Source organism: Anguilla rostrata, chromosome 10 (assembly GCF_018555375.3).
Source record: "Anguilla rostrata isolate EN2019 chromosome 10, ASM1855537v3, whole genome shotgun sequence".
Classification (NCBI taxonomy): domain Eukaryota; kingdom Metazoa; phylum Chordata; class Actinopteri; order Anguilliformes; family Anguillidae; genus Anguilla; species Anguilla rostrata.
This window is the reverse complement of record NC_057942.1, coordinates 27,078,771-27,097,687: the sequence shown is the minus strand read 5'-3', so window position 1 is coordinate 27,097,687 and position 18,917 is coordinate 27,078,771. Positions and strand designations below refer to the sequence as shown.

Below are 18,917 nucleotides of genomic sequence, written 5' to 3'. Positions count from 1 at the left end.
TCATGTAGTATACCTCTGTGAAATTCAAAGAAAGCTTTGGGGGAAGCATGTGGACACAAATCTATTTGATTCACCCTTTGAGTCACTCGTTGCTGATTACATAGTAATGATTCTAGTTCAAATATAACCACTTCAGTCCAGAAACTAATTATATTTTTCAAATTGTATCTACATCATTCTGAACCATTTTGTTTGACTCTCTAGTTCTTGAGAATTGACATGCATTGTTTGGGGATAGTTTATTTTGTTATTGGACACTGTAGCAATAGAATGGAAAACTTTTGAACTCAAGTGCTTGATCTTTGTCTTATTAACCACCCTATCCAGTAGCAATTCTGCTTTAGAGGATCTTTAAACTAATGGACATGTCCTTAGGGGAGGGTCAGAGATAGGTGGAGTCAAGGGAAATGGGCTTGGTCAAATGTAGTCAGGATCCAGGATGCTGCCCTTGTGGGAGAGGTCTAATGGCAATTGATGCAGTGGCACCACCCCTTTGTGTGCAGTTAGATGAAGGTGGAGTCCAGAGTGCTGTCATCTTGAGTGCTTCGAGCATGTTGGTCAAAAAGCTTCTTTATCAATGCAGATTTATCTTGTTGAAGCTGAGTGATCATGTCACTCTTTTCTCTCACTTCCTGAAAAGGAAGAAAGGCAGGATAGATGATGAAGCAGAAATAGAGAAATGAAGAGATCGTTAACAATTTACAATGGAGCCAAAAACCATTTGTCTGATAATAACATACAGACTGTTTGCTGACAAATCTTTGGAGGTCCAAGCAACTCAGGTACTAGAATCCTGTTTTTGTTATCATTTTTATGAGAGGTCCAAGTACCAAAGGTGCTGGAACATTTTTTGTTCAGATGGCTGACCTCAAATAACTTATAGCTGGCATTTCAGAGAACAACTACATTTGGAAGACTTGATTCAGTTCAAATATGATGTCATGCGACTATTATAGTACACGACTACTTCCCATGACGTAATTTGGTGCTGTCTGGCCACAAGGTAGTACTATACCAGGCAACTGAATTGGTCAACTGAATTGGTAACCTGCCCTGTTTGACTTTGTGACTTCAAACTAACATCTCTGGATCCCTCTCCTCATTCATGGTCAATAAATAAACCTCAAACTATATTTGATTTTTTAAAGTTCATTCATAATTTTTGAAAAACCCTAATTTCACAGATAGATTTCAATTTATTTGTATAGCACATGCTAGGCCCTATCTTAATAAATGTTCCACTTTTATAATTATGTCAAATATTACAAACTTACAGGACCAGCACGGGAGGTGATGGGCTATAGAGAAAGACAAGAACCAGAGAGAAATAGGTATAAAATGTAACACAATTTGCCTACTAGGGGTGGAGGGGGATTCCACTATTTGTATCTGTATTTATTCAACCAACCTGAGAGACACAGAAGTCAATTATAAGATGAAAAATGCTTTTATAATAAAAACATAGTTCCCCATCTTCATTATGAACTACTGTATGCAATGAACCACTAATTAAATATAGAAAATGTAAGGCTAAAATGTTTTGCTGTTTTTGTTTGTTAATACTTTTTCTTCTCCCACTTGACCTGTATGTTTGATTTGCATAAAGTTAGGTAAATTAAAGAAAAAATCGAAAGGCTTCCCTGGGTTCAATACATTTTCAGCTATTATGCTTTACTGAAACTTCCACAAGTTGTACTTTGTACAGACAAGCTCCTGCCCATGAGCAGGGAGCAGTCTAGAAGGATGGGGAGACACAACATCCCTTGCTACACTGAAACATTGCTTGAAAGACTCGTTGGGGGACCAGTCATATATTTCACAGCCAACGCTGCGTGTATAATTAGCCATCAACCTGTGTCTGTAATGTTTTAACTGTAGAAAGACTGTGTTTTTACAATGTACTACTGCTACGCTGATGGACAGTAGTGTCAGACATATCCTGCATTACAACATCAATTTCTGCACCAGCAGCAACCTAATTTCATAAAGATTACAAAACTATATACTGCAAAAAAAAATTTAAAGGACACAACTGAATCAATTTCAATGTTTGTATTTCTAAATTATAATGGTTTTTTTATATAGGCTAAGGGGAGATGTATCAAGGCATATTGCAGGAATGCTGAGAAAAACACTACAAAACACAAAATGGAAAAGTAGTTAAATACAAAGTGCAATATTTTTTCAAGTAATTTCTTCGCTCCCTTCTCCCAGGAGTGTGCTTTGACATGCACCACCTATGCACCGTCACTCTCCTCTTATCAATTCCACTGAGATGGCGCAGCTTTGGTGGTTTGCACGCACACAAATCGATTATATTTCACACAGTTGTGGTATAGCTATTCTATTCAGTTTATTCAAAGTCTTAGTTTCAGTGAAAACTCGAAAATATGTTGGTGCCATTATCTCAATGAAGTTCTAAACTAATCCTTTCTATAACTACAGCGTCCACAATTATTCATCCCCACCCTTTATCAACTTCATCACAATTATGGTGAATTAATTTTGTGTGATTTGTGTGAAATTAGTTTCAATTCATTGGGAAATTTGTATCAAAGCATCGGTCATTCAATTGTTGAATAGCAAGTCGGAGTGGGCAGCGACACGGGTAAAAATGGTGGGGGCGGGGGGTTTTGTGAAGAAAATGACACAGACTGGCTGTATTTCTTTACTTTTTTATAATTTAAAAAATGACATTATTTTAAGCCCAAATATTTAGGAAAGTCATGGAAGGAGGAGGATATAGCATTTCATTTTAATTTTAAAGTCCCCAAAGCCCCATGGTGTCGCTCTGGCCACTCTAGTTAAGGGAAACTGTCACTCCCTGTCTTGCTGTCTTGCCCAACATTACTACTTTCACTAGATGCAGGAAAGCTTTTGTTAATGGCCTTTCCTATGAATATGTAAATACATTTTTTGGTTTGGCACCAGCGTGCACTACTCTATTTAACAAGGAGTACTGTACATCTCCCCTACTGAACAGGAGGAATACCAGAAAATCTCCCAGTATCTAGAAGCAGATCCAAAAAACAGGTGGTGCTGGGGTGGTGGAGCGCAATTCTGAGCAGCAGCAGTGGAGCCTGCGAACCAGCGCTATCCACTTAGTGGTCTGATTGTTGGTTTAAAAAGGCACTCCATGGTAATGTGTGATTGGATGGGTAAGATTGGATGGGTAAGAGAAAGGTGTCGTGTGTATGCAAATGATTGATCATGGAAACGTGTGAGTATGCAGTTGCTGGGGCTAGGCTGCAATTTTGAGTTTCCTGACAGAACTTGCTTTGTGCATTCCATGTGCACAGCTCATTAGTTCCAAACAATTTTATTTGCACCCAGAAACCACAGAAGGATACCCACTCTATTTTTCAAAGTAGGATGAATTCCCTGCTGCTTCCATTTAGAATTTCAAGCTATAAAATTGGAAATCCGAAAATTTAAACCTATTTTCGCTTTAGAAATTCAAGTCAGAAAATTGAACTAATAGCCATTACTTGGACTATCATTTATATAGGTGTAGCTTTGCTTTGCTTTCTAATACTCTCCTCTATCCCCTTTGCCATCGCTTCACCTTTCCCAGCTTTGCTCTTTCCCTTTTAGATTATTGTCATCCCCCTATTTTATCCATCCTATGGTTGATAACGGCATCCCAGATTTGTCAGCTGACGAAAACGCTCCTCTTCTCGTCCCTCCTCATTTCCTGCCTCCTTTGTTCCCTTGGTTCATAGCGCCAGGCCGTATTACCCCCATATTACATATTATAGTCATTAATTCATTTGCTTGTCTCATGTTAGTTGAATCATATTGCTCTGTTAATTTCTTGTTCTATTTGTCTTTTTCTATTTTTATTTGTAACCTATTATTCATTGTATTGTCTTTATTGTTATTATTATTATTATTATTCCTGTTTTTAGCTTGCTTACAATCTTTTATCTGGTGATTTATTAATGTTAGATTTCATGTGTTTTTCATATTTCTGATCAATATTAATTATTAAAGTTCCTGAATCTAACTTTCACAATATCACAACATCACAATAAATTCTATATTCCGATAAGAAAAAAATATTTATAATGGTATAATGTTTCCCTCTGTCGCACTAACAACAAATGACCATGTTGGGAAAACAAATTCAGCAATTTAATCAATGTGTGGCATTCTAAATCATAATTATTAAATTAAATATAGCACACATTACCACTTGTGTTGTGTACTTAGAGTGCTGTATGAACACTGTATAAGGGTACTGACTGTTGGAACTGCTGGATTCTGAAAGTAAACATATTTTAATTAAGCCTCAGTTATTATTTGTTACTAACCAAAATGAACTACCAAGTGTTATCTATCGCATTCATTCGTTATTTTTCAGCCCTCCGTAAAACATAAATCAATTTTATACTGGAAAAATGCATGTCCCAAACTGACATCTATCCAGAAATGATGATCGTTGATCGATTTGGAGCTGATGACAGACCATCAGCTCCAAATTTAAAAATATTATTTTCTTTAAGCTCAACTATATGATGAAATGGGCAGAGTCCAACCCTTCTACAAACATCAACCAGCAGTGAAAACAGGGCCATGCAGAGACCTTTGGACAGGCAGGTGCCAAAAGTGAGAAAAAGGCACACCAAACTAGTTCCTGTTTTATCTGTTTTACGACATCCAGTTATTGTACATAATATAACACCCCCCCCCCCCCCCCGGGCAAGCAGAACACAAGTACCAATCTAATCCATCAAGGGCATATCTGTCAGAATGTCAGAAAGCCTGTGTCTGCTGGCTTTCAAAGTGTTCTAGTGTTACTGATTCACTTAAGTCATTGATTGGTTAAAAAGCCCACACACTGTGTTCTCAAGGCCCGAATTGGCTGCTGACTGAAAGGAAACCAGAAATACTTGCAACCACTGCAGACCTCCAGACCTGGAGTCTGACACACCCTATCTAGGGGAAACTGTCTCAATACCCCTGCAATAAATTGCATCATTAAATCTAACACAAAGATGAATACATTATAGTAATTTAACCTGTAACCCCCTTAGGCCCCTTTATAACAAAAAAACCCATTAATGTCCATCTGTGGGAACAGATGGGCTTCACCCATCTACTTATTTCACAATATTTCCCTGATTGACTTTGAAAAATTAAATTTAGTCCCAAAACTCAATTCCTATTTGTATAAGTGAAATACAAAATGACAACAATACAATTCTTTCAAGAATTCATATCACAAAATGGAAAAGTTTCTAATGGATTTTAAAACAGACACCTGTTCACACTGCTACAATATCACAAAAAACTATTTTGTCTTCTTCTTTTATTAACCATTCCGGGGCAGAGGGGGGGGGGGGTGTTAAATACAAATTTGGGAAATTACTGAGCTACAGTATTCCCTGTTGCGCTTTTTAATATGTTCGGCAGAACATATCACTGAGCTTAACATCTCCATTAACCCATAGAGAACTAAGGTGTTTTTTATGTTTTTTCACTATCCTCAGTTTTTACATATTAAACAGGTTTACCTTAGATATAACCCCTCATTTTGTTCACAAAACTAGTCTCTATTAGGAAATGTCAAGCTTAGGCCTGCATGCTAGTTGGTAGGCCCCATTTTATGAAAAAGAAAAATCATTTTCACTGACTAAAAAATGTGTGTGAGTATTCTCCAGAATCAAAAGTCATAGTTCAGCCATCTTACATTATGAGAACAAGTTGTATTGAGCAACCACATCACAAAGCCTTGTCAATAGGACATACCATTGCTTAATAATGCATAGAAACATCAGCAGAGTACCTGGCAGAAATACACTATATAACCAAAAGTATCTGGACACCCCTTGGTCTGGGGCTGTTTTTCATGGTTTGGATTATTCTGGATGAGTCTGTGCTCCTCCCATAGTTTGGGGAAAGCCCTTCCCTGTTTCAGCATGACAATTACCCTGGGCACACAGTGAGGTTCATGTAGTTTTCCACACTATTCTCTCTTTTGTCGAGGACAGTGTGGAAGAACTTAACTGACCTGCACGGAGCCCTGACTTCAACCCCATCCAACACCTTTGAGATCAATTGTAAAGCCAATTGTGAGCCAGGCCTAATCGCTCAATCAGTGCCCGACCTCATTAATGCTCTTCTGTCTGAATGGAAGCAAATCCCTGCTGCAATGCCCAACATCTAGTATAAAGCCTTCCCAGAAGAGTAGAGGTTGTTATAGCAGTAAAGGGTGGACTGTCTCCACATTAATGGCCATAATTTGATGAGATGCTGGACGTCAGGTATCCACATACTTTTGGCCATGTAGTGTATATGAAATTTTACTGATAACCGCTGATAACCCATAATATCTTTTTGGAGTCTCCAAATGGCTTTTTTGAAAACCTAGCTCAGAACCTGAAAACGCAGCTCAGAAATAAACCATGAAGAATGCTCATTCTGGTGGTACGGTCATCAAATTTGAACCGGGATTTGTCCAGCATTGCGGCTGTGAGAAAGCATGTCAGCGACGCCTAGTGTTCTGGCGTGGTTTTTTCTATAAAACAGCCTTTTGGTTTTGTTTGGCATGTGTGCTGGCAGAGCGGTAGTCATTAATGGAAACTTCCAAAATTTTGTTTGCTGCTGTTCATGCAACTAATGTGAGTAGCGGAAAATTACTTTATTTTGATCATGCATTTGAGTCAGTTAAATGCATAGTTTCTGGCTTGAACCATGTTGTGGGTTTATTTATGTTAATCCGATATGAACGTGCATTTTCCGACCCAACTTTGTTTGATAGTTTCACACTGCTGCATTTCTCTTGTTAGTGAGAATAACTTTGATGTAATTTATGTTTCATTGTCATTATCGTAATATGTATTTTTGTTCGGTAAATGCTGCATTTAATGACAATGGTCGTCATCAGTTTATATAATTTGTGTGAAATAGCAGCAATGTTAATATTGTCCCTAATGCCAAGTGTGCATATATTAATTTCTTTCTGTTTTCTCCTTTATTTTATATCACACACACACACACACATACACAAATGCATGCCTACCCAACCTACCACAGTTAGTACAATTCTGTTCAAATCCATCATTGCCTTCTCTATGTCTTAATGTAAATTGCACTGCACATGTTTGTAGAGAATAAAATATATCACTCCTCAGAGCCAGATTCTCTAATCGGAATCATTCTTGTCCATATTAGCCGCCTCAACCAGTAAACTCCAAGTAGAGGTGTACACCCTCTCCAACAGTGGCTATGTCTGCATTGTGTTTCTAAGCCCATCAGTTACAACCTCATGCATCTATATCCAATCTTTTAGTTGAGAAAAAGACTTCCACTTCCACTGTGTCTGAGGTTCTGTTACTTTGATTCAGTAATATTAAGAGTTCAGAGCACAGTAACCATTTTATTTTGGGTATGTCATTTTAGTCTTGTGTTAAAATGGGTGAAATACATAAGGGGTTAAATGTGAAGGGTGGAGAATATCTTTATTACAACTAGAAGTATGAACTCCACTAAATGCTCAGGCCTTCCACCAGGGCCTCTGGCTCCAGGCACCAAACTTCCCAAGGACAAGACGTTAGAAATATTGCATGTACATTGTGTCTGTTTTCTTTCTCTCTTATACATTTCTAGGAGTCCAAATGGGTGAGCTTAGCCTTTCCCTTATCCTTCCCCTTGCCATCCCTATCTGGGAGTAACTGTTTTGGACACCATGCTTCCTCAGACTCTCAAAGAATATGATAAATAACAACTAAATAATGTTTTTTGCATTGAAGGGTATAGTTACATTTTTCTATGTGCATATGCCTTAACTAAAATTAAATCAGATTTTGAATTATGTATTTATTAGTAAGACAGCTTATTGTTATAAACAGCAGGGACCACCCCAACTTTCTTCAGTTCAGGCTTGTCCACCTTGTTGTAAGTGGCAGATTCTTTCTGCAGAAATAAATTATTTTTCTTATATGGATATACCTTGTTGTGCCTGGTTATTATAAGGGGAGTATTTTCTCGGCTCAAAAATTTTATTAACATAGTGAAGACTGTGAAGTTGGAAACAAACAGGTTCTTTGCAACAGATTTTCCTGTTCCCTGGATTTTCCACTCTTAAAGAAGTCTTGATTTAATACATAAAATGTTTTATCTGGTTTGATTGAAATGTACAAGCCCTTATACCCCTGTATTTGATTAAATCAAGGGGTAAATTTTCACACTTGTAGACCTAACATTATGAATTGTATGATTAGTACATTTATTGGCCATATTGGACTGTGGTCCAGCCTATGGGTGTTCAATGGGCATTGAGTTATCTTATCAGATGCAGCTCAATACCCTCTATGAACCTGAGAAATTGCATGAGCATAAAAGATTTAGTAGACCGTTAAGCCCTAAAGTCATACCTTTGAGGCTTGGAGCCCTAATATGGTCAGTATTCACATATTTCGATTTTCAAGACAAATTTAAGCTCTGTAGAATTTCTTCATACCCAGTTCTTTCCAGATCATCCATTTATAGTTAAAAAGCCAATCAGCTTAATTGTGCAGAGGGTATTAATTCTTTAAAGCACAATTCACTTAATACACTTACCATACCAGAGCAAGACAGGAGGTCACTGAGGCAGTGGTTGACCAGTTGTAATTTGGGTAGCAGGATGTTCAGGCGACTATGGCTAGGTTCTGAGATAAAATCCTGGGAGAGAAATGTTCTGTATCATAAGTTAAGATCAATCAAAACCAAGGTTAAACAGTGCAAAAATGTCTACATTTGGACTCTACAATTAACATTTTAAATGTTTAAATGATTCCAGCATGAGGGTCTGTTGACACACCCTAGCTTTGCATTTATTCCATTTTACTTTAATGCTTATGTGATACAGCAAGTTAAACGGAGGTCCTGACACGCTGTTGTCAAGAAAGATTTATTTTAATTACAAATAAGTGTGTAGCTGTGGTTTCGTAAGCAAATTCTCAAAATGGCTTTTTAAATTTGGCAATGTAAGCCTCTTCCAGTGCAAATCATTTTCATCTATACTCTCGCTAATGCATGGTGACTGTTCCAGCACAAACTCAGTTACTATGAAACACCCACATGAGAAAGCACTCACTAAAGTAATTTAATGATCATTAGATAAAAGGTGCTACAAAGGAAAGCCTTTAGCATTATGACCACTCACCATGCAGTGGTTGCTTTGGCCCATGTGCCTCTGTCTCTCAGTCACAAGCTGGATCTGGTCCTGAATCCACTCCCGGGCCTGATCCAATACTTCCAGTCCTGCCAACAGTGTATCTTTCTCCTGCTCCAACTCCTTCATCTGCTTCAGCTTGAAGAGAATACCCCACCAAGTCAACAGCTGAGTCACACCTAAGGTACAGTGCCCACCAAAACTGTGGTAAGAGTAGAGTAAAATTTGTTATTTTTGCTTTACCGCTTTGTGCATATTCCAGATGGTTTTCTGATTTTGCCAGTCTGTTAGTTATAAATTGGGCCATCACCATGCTCAACAATTCTCAACAATTAAAAAATATATATTATATTGAAAAGCAGTAGAGCTAAACAGTGACCCTTGATCATAAAATTACAGATACAGATAACAGTAATGTACATGCTTAAAGGGACAGTTACCATTTTTAGACCCAGGTCCACTGAGCTACTCACCACAAATTATGTGATAAATTGCGGGGCTCAAGCTCTCCTAACTCGTGTAAGCACAGCTCGCTCTGTCTACCGCTAGCTTTGTTAGCCAAATAACATTAATTTAATGGGGTCTGAAAATCACCACCTGATAGCTATTTAACAAAGACACTATCATAATAGCTACAGTTGAGGCCAAAAGTTCATGTACACCTAGGCTAAAAATATTCATGTTTTTCATGTTACCATACATTTCATTTGGCAAGTCAATTAGGGCATTTACTTTGTTCACATGAGATGTAATTCTAAAACAATTGATTAGAGACAGATTTATTTCAGCTTTAATTCACTATATCAGAATTCTAGTGGGTCAAAAGCTTACATACACCAAGTTGACTGTCTCTTTAAACAGTCTGGAAGATTCCAGAAATTGATGTAATGACTTTTTATAAGCTTCTGATTGGCTAATTGTCATAATTAGGAGTTAACTGCGAGTCAACTGTCACCTGTGACTGTATTTAAGGACCTACCTTTTTTGCCCTTGATACCATGGGAAAATCCAACCAACTCAGCCAAGACCTCAAAAAAAGAATTTTGGATCTTCACAATTCCGGTTCCTCCTTAGGAGCAATTTCCAAACAATTGAAGGTCCCACAAGCTTCTGTACAAACAATCGTATACAAATATAAAAATCTCTGGACCACACAGACACATTGTTCAGGAAGGAGGCACAAATTAACTCCCAAAGCTGAACAAACTTTGGTCCAAAAGGTTCAAATGAACCCCAAGACAACAACAAAGGAACTGGTGAAGGAGTTGGAGGCACCAGGTGCCAAAAAGGATCTACATCCACCATTAAGACAATCCTACATTGCCATCACGCAAGGAAGAACCCCAACTCCAAGACCAGCATAAAAAAGCCAGAATTAAGTTTGCAGGTGATCATTAGGATGAAGACCTAGACTTTTGGAGGAGTGTTCTCTGGTCAGATGAAATAAAAATCAAACGTGTGGAGGAAAAAGGGTGAGGCTTTTAATCCGAAGAACACCATCCCAACTGAAGCACGGGGGTGGCAGCATTATGTTGTGGGGGTGTTTTGATGGAAAAAGGACTGGTGCACTTCAGAAAATAGGTAGCATCATGAGGAAGGAGGATTATCTAGAAATACTGAAGCAACACCTCAAGACATCAGCTAGAAAGTGAAAACTTGGTCGCAACTGGGTCTTCCAGCAGGACAATGATCCTAAGCTTACCTCCAAAGTTGTAACAAAATGGCTTAAAGACAACAAAGTGAGAGTATTGGAGTGGCCATCACAAAGCCCTGACCTGAATCCCATAGAAAATTTGTGGACTAACCTGAAAAGGTCTGTCTGAGCAAGGAGGCCCACAAACCTGACTGATTTACGCCAGTTCTGTCAGGAGGAATGGGCAAAAATTCCATATACGTATTGTGAGAAGCTTGTGGAAGGCTACCCAAAGCTTTTCAAGTTAAGCAATTAAATGGCAATCCCACCAGATACTAACAAATGTATGTATACTTTTGACCCACTGAAAATCTGATGGAGTACATAAAAGCTTAAATAAATCAGTCTCTTAGCTATTATTTTGAAATTACCTCTTATGAAATGAAGTAGATACCCTAATTGACTTAACACAGGAAATGTGTTAAGTCCAAAATGTCCAAAAGATACCAAAGTTTAGTGAGATGTCTTGATTGTCTTCTGTGGTAGGGTCTACAACATGCAGAGCTGCCAGCAGAGATTTGAAACAATAACACAACATGAACAACCTTGCCCACGAACCCTGCAGTGAATCAGTTCCCTTGTAATGCTTTACATCTGGGAGAGGTGAGAATCTCATGTAAATGAGAAGCACCATTAAATTGTAAAACTCATCCTCATCTATCCATGCGCCTTGGTAGTTAGCGTACAATGGGCAGAGCACAAGTTCCACACCCCTGAAGGTTAGTAAAGCCACAAATCTCTGCAACTACATCCTGCATAAAAACAAGAAATCAATTTCATGCAACATTGTATTTACAGTATAGCCAACCGCACTGCTCTACACACAACACTCAAATGTATAGCAAATGGATACTGGGGTGTAAAGCAGAGAGGCTTAGGTGCCTGAGCATTCCTGTCAAAATAAGAAGGGAAGGAGGAGTCAGCAACAAAATTATGCTTTCTAGCTGTGCAAGAATGACAAACCACACCCAAAATAATAATGAAATTCAAGTTAGAAGACAGTATTGATGTCAATAACAGACATAAGGACGAACAGTAAATATCAATGCAGTATTATTCAGATCGCCGGTATTAGGGATGAGCAAGTACACCGTTATCTGTATCTGTATCTGTTCAACCAACATCTGTACTCGGAATGGGCGAAGCTTAAACCGGAAGTGGACGTGGCATAACAGGAAGCTGGTATTTTAACGTCTTAGCAAAACCCCTAGTGGTCAGCACACTGGCGTGCTGAGATTACTGAACTCAGACATTCAGTGCTACTGCAACCAAAGTATGAGTTAAAAACAGAAACACTTTGTTTTATACTGAATTTTGCCGCGCCACCATTGTCACTCTGGTCGTTCATTTAACACGCACCCCCTCCCTGCAGTCTCATCTGCAACTACACCCCCCACCCATGACATAATGGACAATATTGTCTATCTCGGCATTCATAAAAATATTCTTTCACCACTCAAAAATCGTATTCCGTCATAGCAACAAGATAAAACCGACAATAGCCCTAAAATATACCAATACAACAGTGAAAACGCTGCTCGCTAAATAACAAAATAAACGAGACAAAGTTTTAAAAAATGATACCATGTCATTCTACAGCCAATATCTGGGACTAAATATTGAATAAATACACAACCTAACCATTGGTTTTACGCATAGAGATGTCCCTTTTGAGACTGAGTGGTCATATATTGTCTTGGACAATCCGTTTGTGAAACAGACGCGCATTTGTAATGCTTGGGTACCTTCCAAAATAGCTGTGCGTAATACCACACATGTCGTTTACGGCATTGTCGCCCTTTTTAGTACAGACTGGCTTGATTGACAATTCATTTATTCAGTAGGTAAGAGTATAAGCTTTCTAACAATGTATAACATGTCTAATTTTGCTTTTGGAATAGCGTTTTATAGGTCAGCGTAACCGAAAATTTTCTTATCATCGCATTCACTTTGTGGTAGCAGTAAAAAACGCTGTTATCGTTTCTCTGGTTTTATTAGTTTTTTAAATGAACTGAACGGTGTAAAGACAGTAGTAGACAGAGCGCGCCAGGTTACAGTTGGCTAACCACGATGTACTGTATGTCTTATGATTTCAGGTGAGCGACGACATCTAAATTTGTACAAAAGTGATATTGCATTAGTACAGTGGATGTATAAGAATGCTAGGATGTCAATGATGCTAGTAGAGTGTGTGTATGAGATTGCTAAATGTTAGGAAATACATGCTTATATCATGTAGTCGCTAGCTAACTGGCTAGTTAGCCCCACTGTAGCAGCTAGTTAACTGGCTAGTTAGTTCCACTGTAGCAAGCTAGAAGCTAGAAATGTCCGTTTGTAATCAGTAATTTGTGCATACGTGTGAATGTCCAGTAAATGTGTGTTTAGCTATGGTGAGAATAATGTGTTGATCCGAATCTGAGAATTGCAAACTTTATTTTATTGAGAATATATGACAATAGATAATAGATCGCTGTGGACAGAGTGGCTGTGTTTGACGATGGCAAGATTGTGTTGTGTGGCACAGCAGCAGTGAACTTTGTATAGGCTCTGTGTAGAGGAGGAGCTCTGTGTGTGGCTGGCCTATCACAAGTACGTATATTGACACATTTTACTCGGATGGTACTTGTGCTCCTAAAAAGTACATTATCCGTACCAAATACTCGTTTCATCCAAGTATTCAGCTCAACCCTAGCCGGTATGCCATCCTGCCAAATTACGACTTGGTAGGGCAGCATGCCGTATACCTATACAGCACTGAGAGTTTACTGACAGATCTGTAGTTTCCTAGATAAGTACAGACCCCTTTCTTATATATTGGTATCATATTACCTTGCTTCCAGTCATCCGGTATTTCTCCAGTTTCTAAAAACTGCCTGAAAATACCCAGTGATTAAAATATCACTTAACTTGAGTACATGCCATCAGGGCCTGCTGCCTTATGTTTCTTTAGTTCATGTAATTTATCCACTGCTTCTTTATCCCCAATCTCAATATCTGCTAAGATATTCTGAGTACTGCATATGCCTTCCGACCTGTAGTAACCTCCTCCCTAGTAAAACTCTCAACAAAACAACTACTTAAGATAGCAGCAATATCCTTATTCTTATAAATCAATGTCCCTTCTTTATTTATAAGGTGTTTAACCTCCTCCTTATCTTTCCTTTTCCTACTGAACTATTGAAAGAAACATTTGGGATTATTTTTTGCATTTTTGGCATGCATGCATATTACAATATTCAACCTTATTATTGTCAGTATTTTCGCATTTATATATCTTATAAAGTTTATTCTTTTTTACTAAACTCGTATAACTTTATTCATCCCCTGGGGAGACTGCTTTTTTAACTTACTTTTCCTTACCTTTGAAATAAATTTACATTGTGCCTCAAGAATAACACTTTTGAACCTGCCCCACATTTCATTTGCAGTCTTACAGTCAAGAAATTGCACCCAGTCTATATTACTTATATTTGCTTGTTATATTTGGCACACCCAAAATGATACATTCATTGGACATAGAGGATGCCCTCATAATCTGCCAAAATATATCAAAACAAACTGTGGAATGATCACTTGTCCCAGGTGGCTCCACTACCTTTATGCAGCAAATTTTGGCAGGAATACCACACTGTACTGTCATAATAATTGAGTCCCCCACTATCACTGACTCCCTTTTCTTGGAGGATGTGGTCATCTGGGTGCCATCTCTCTGCTCCAATTCCTGCTAGGGCTGGAATTAGTTGGATACTGCAACCTCTGGAGATGCCACTCCTGTGTCGTATAGACACCCTTTTCTGTGTTTGCGCCTTACTGTCATCAAATTCTCTCTTCCTGCCTGTTCTGGAGTCTCTCCCTTAACAGCTGTGTTATGCAGTTCCTTAAAGAATTCACTACTTAGTTCCTGGAACTCAACCAATCGTGAACTGTGGAGTCCAGCAAGCTGGAAGCTCTTGAGATCAAGGATCTTGCTCTCGAGGTGCTCAATGAGCCGGCAACAGTAGCAGAGGAACTCACACTGGAAATCACTTTCCAGAAGTATGATCATCCTGCAACCCTCACACAGCTTTGGCCACATTTTAATCCCCTAACTATCTCCCTATTTCTCTCTAAGTTTAGATAGAGTAAATTACTGCTAAGACAGAGACATCAAGACCACAACAAAAAGAAAAGGAGGTGACTCCAAACAGCTATCAGCAGAAACCAGGGAGGAAAACAGGGCACTTTTAACTATCTAACATTAAGCATTTATTAATTAAATGTTAACAGCCAGACCTTCTGCCATGGCCGGAAAAAGGGGAACAGGGCAAAATCAGTGGTTAGCCTGGTTTTGGTAGGGGCATGGTGGAGAACCGCTCAAACCTTCCTCCAGATCTGCCAACATCAGTGGGTGAAAACTAACCTGCTGCTGGAACCCATACTTACACTTGAAGGGAGACAGGCTGGTAGAGGAGCTTTGCACATGTCTCTAAGTTCTGGGTTATGTGCTCCGTCTGGCTATTGGACTGTGGATGGAACCCAGAGGACAGGCTGGCAGAAGCACGTAGGAGAATTCAGAATGCAAGAGAGCGAGAGCAGGGAGCCTAAAAATATGCTGTATGGCCTGCTGTGCAGTATTCCTGGTGGACAGGAGCTTAGGCAGAGGGACAAAGTTAGCAGCTTTGGAGAACCTGTCTATGATGACCATGGTGGTGGTATAACCCTCCAAGGGAGTGAGAGCAGTAATAAAGTCTGTAGACAGGTGGGACCAGGAATGAGTTGGTATAGGGAAAGGGATGCAGGAGACCAGAAGGAGGCTGGCAGGAGGTCTTATTCTGTGCACATCTGGAACAAGCAGAGATAAAGGCCCGGTCGCCTGTCTTCATTATAGGCCAGCAGAATCTCCTCCTCAGAAAGTCCAAGATTCTCTGGGCTCATGGGTACCTAGCCAACTGAGAAGAGTGAGCCCAATAGTGGACATCGGAATGGGCCTCACTAGGGACAGAGACAGTTTTGTGGGCTGACTCTGCGGTCAGGCTCCTGGCTTACTACTATTATGGTTTCCCAGATGACTGGAGCAATCATAAGAGAGATGGGATGATAGAAAGAGGATATTGTTCCCACTTTGACTGCTTAATGACGGCATCTGGCTTGAGGTTCTTTAAGCCCAGGCAGTAGGAGAGGGTGACCGAAAACTGGTTGAAGAACGGTGACCATCTGGCTTGGCAGGAGTTGAGCCATTTGGCACTTTGGATATATGTCTGTTTTTCATGGTCTGTTCATACTATGAAAGGTTGCTTGGAACCCGCTAGCTAATGCGTCCACTCCTCCAGTTGACTGCCAGAATTTGATTCCCTATGTCATAATCCTTCTTAGTGGGGCTTAGGCACCAAAATAAGGCACACTATGCAATTGTTAGTCCTTTTGAGATCACTGGGACAGGACCACCCTTACTTCCATGTTAGAAGCATCCACCTCTACTGTGAAGGGCAGATACAAGTCAGGATAGATCAGAACAGGTGCTGAGGTAAAGCATAGCTTAACTAAATTAACCACTAGGGGTTTTTCACTACCCTATGTCAGGATTCTACTCTGTTTTTGTTTTTCCTTTTTGGGCCGCCAGATGGTGGCACTTCAGTTTTGTTTCAGTTCGTTCTCCCCCTGTGTTTTGTTGTATTATTGCTTTCTATTATTCAATCATTGTTTCCATTTGTGCCTCGTTATCCCGTTCCCCTCTGATGTGATTGTGCATTGTGCCCTCCTGTGTCTCGTTAGTGTCCTGTCTATTTAAGTTATTTGTTTCCCTGACTCGGGTGCTGGTTCCTTGCGTATCTGCCTGTGTTTCCGCCTGTGTGTTTCTGCCTGCGTTTCTGCCTGTTTTTCTGCCCGTGCATATCTGCCTGTGTTTCCGCCTGTGTGTTTCTGCTTGCGTTTCTGCCTGTGAGTTCTGCCCTGCCTTGTGTTCTGCCTGTGTTCTGACCTGTTTGTGTTCCGCCGGTCTGTTTTCCCCCTGCCTGTATTTTGCCTGCCTATGTTCTGCCCTGCCCAAGTTCAGCTCTGCATGTTTTTGGTCTTTGAAGTTCTGCTTTTTTGTTCTGAAGTTTTTTGTATTTTTGAGACCTGCCCTGCATGGCCTCGTTTATGGTTTCCTGGTTTTGTTCTAGTTAAAGTTACAATCTCAAAGATTTCAGTTTCGTTCTCTATGGCGGTGCCAATGGCGAGAAACGGTAATTGCAGATGCGTTTTTGGACCTCACTTCCCATAGATCCAACCCGATCCAACCATTGTCGCCTGTGTGACGTCAGTCAGTTGGCACCTGGGCCACGCCAACTATAACACTCTGCTTTTAGAATGTTGCAGAGATAACTGCAGCGGTGTGAACTGGTTAGTAGCAGAGCCGTTGCCTGCCCCTTTAGTTAGCTACATTGCAACGTTGGAACAAGGTAGCATTGCATTCGAGAGACGGTTGGCAAGGTCAGTACCGGTCGGTAGCGTTAGCTAGCGTTTTTTCTAATTGTTAGCTGACATTAGATTGTGTTAATTACATTAGCTAGCTAGCTAACACAAAGTTACCTGATATGAGAGATGGATACTGTGCGCAACGTTGTCTAAACTAATGTTGCCTTTCTTGACATGGTCCGGTAGCTAGCGTTAGCTGTGCAAATAGCTATGTAATTTAGTAACGTTACATTGTCATCAAATGTAAAACGAAATGTACATCAACAAATAATATGACCTCTCATGTTACACAAGAACTTTTTACGGTTCCATAACTTTCTTTGTTATTGTAGCAGACACCAGAAAAAATAGTACGCCGCTCACACACAAGTGAGTTGAAGAGCAAGCCTGTTGCGTTAGCTCTGCCTACCCTCTCTGGTGGACCAACCACTGATGGGCAATGGAAAACGCGTCACTAACTATGCGCCGCTTGTGATTTTTTCCCGGGAATGTCGCCACAGACACCCAGTTCTTTAATCATAAATTATAATAATAATAATAATATAAATTAATATAATAATAGGTTCAATCACCATTGTGTTACCTAATTCGGCGATAGATAGTGACTTAACAGACATTTATTTTAATGAAAATCTTCGAGATTATTACTTTAAGTAAAGTCTCTGTTTAAATTTACCATTTGGAGTTTTGAGGGGTTTTTTTCACTCTGTGTCTGGGTCCTAACCCTCCCGTGGCCTGACACCCTAAGTTTTTTACAGATTAAACTGGTTTATCCAATAGATAGCCCCACTTGAAGACTTGTCCCTGGGCATGTCAAGTTTAGGCCTGGATCTGATATGGATTAGTTGGTATGCCCTATTATAGTGGGAAAAAGTCATTTTCACTTACAAAAAATGTGTTCACTTGAGTATATCTCCAAAACCAAAAGTGTCAGCTCAGGTATATCAGATTACCTTACAATAATAGGTTGTATGGAGTAACCACATATTTGAGCATGTCAATCGGACATACCCTTAGTTTATAATGTATAAAAAGGGTACCTGGCAGAAATATGCTTAGAAATTTTAAATTGTTAATCTGCTTTCTTTTTGATTGCAATCAATACAAACAATAAATAACTATGTTTAACAATAACAAACTATATGCAAATAAATAAACATTATATACAGCATAGTCTGACTCACAGGATATAGACTGTGGGTATAAGCCTGCCATTGGCCGACTATTTCAGTCGGAATTCTGCTCCCCTTCCGCTATCTGCATGTTACCATTTTCAAAGTCCCCGTCGTTACGTGATACAACAACAACAACCTCCAAGCTAGCAACCTACACACTGAAAATGGCAAAGATTTGGATCGTGCAATAAGGCAGGCGTGCTTGGTTCTTTCAATGAATGGTTGTAAAGATATACAAACAATATGTTTAGAACATTTGCTGTCTAACAGGGATGTTCTTGCATGTTTGCCCACCAGTTATGGAAAAAGTTTCATATACCAAGCATGGCCTATCGTCTGCAGTGAGCTAGCGAGTGTAAACACAGAGACATGGTGTGAAAATGCCATGGTTTTGGTAGTATCCCCCTTGGTCATGATAATGGATGACCAGGTGAAAATCCTGCAGTCAAGGGGG

General features: G+C 39.6%; 1 protein-coding gene across 2 annotated transcripts in view; it reads right to left on the bottom strand.

Moving 5' to 3' along the window:
* Nucleotides 1-222: 222 nt before the first annotated feature.
* Nucleotides 223-18,917, bottom strand: part of LOC135233102 (suppressor APC domain-containing protein 2-like) — a 24,629-nt gene continuing 5,934 nt past the window's right edge. The window contains exons 3-6 of one of the 2 annotated variants that reach the window (XM_064296295.1): nucleotides 9,152-9,298; nucleotides 8,566-8,667; nucleotides 1,275-1,298; nucleotides 223-632 (exon numbers count right to left, since the gene is read on the bottom strand). In XM_064296295.1, the coding sequence (XP_064152365.1) occupies nucleotides 504-632; nucleotides 1,275-1,298; nucleotides 8,566-8,667; nucleotides 9,152-9,298 (402 nt within the window). In that variant the 3' untranslated portion in view covers nucleotides 223-503. The remainder of the gene's footprint in view (nucleotides 633-1,274; nucleotides 1,299-8,565; nucleotides 8,668-9,151; nucleotides 9,299-18,917) is intronic. The other variant, XM_064296296.1, reaches the window with a different exon arrangement.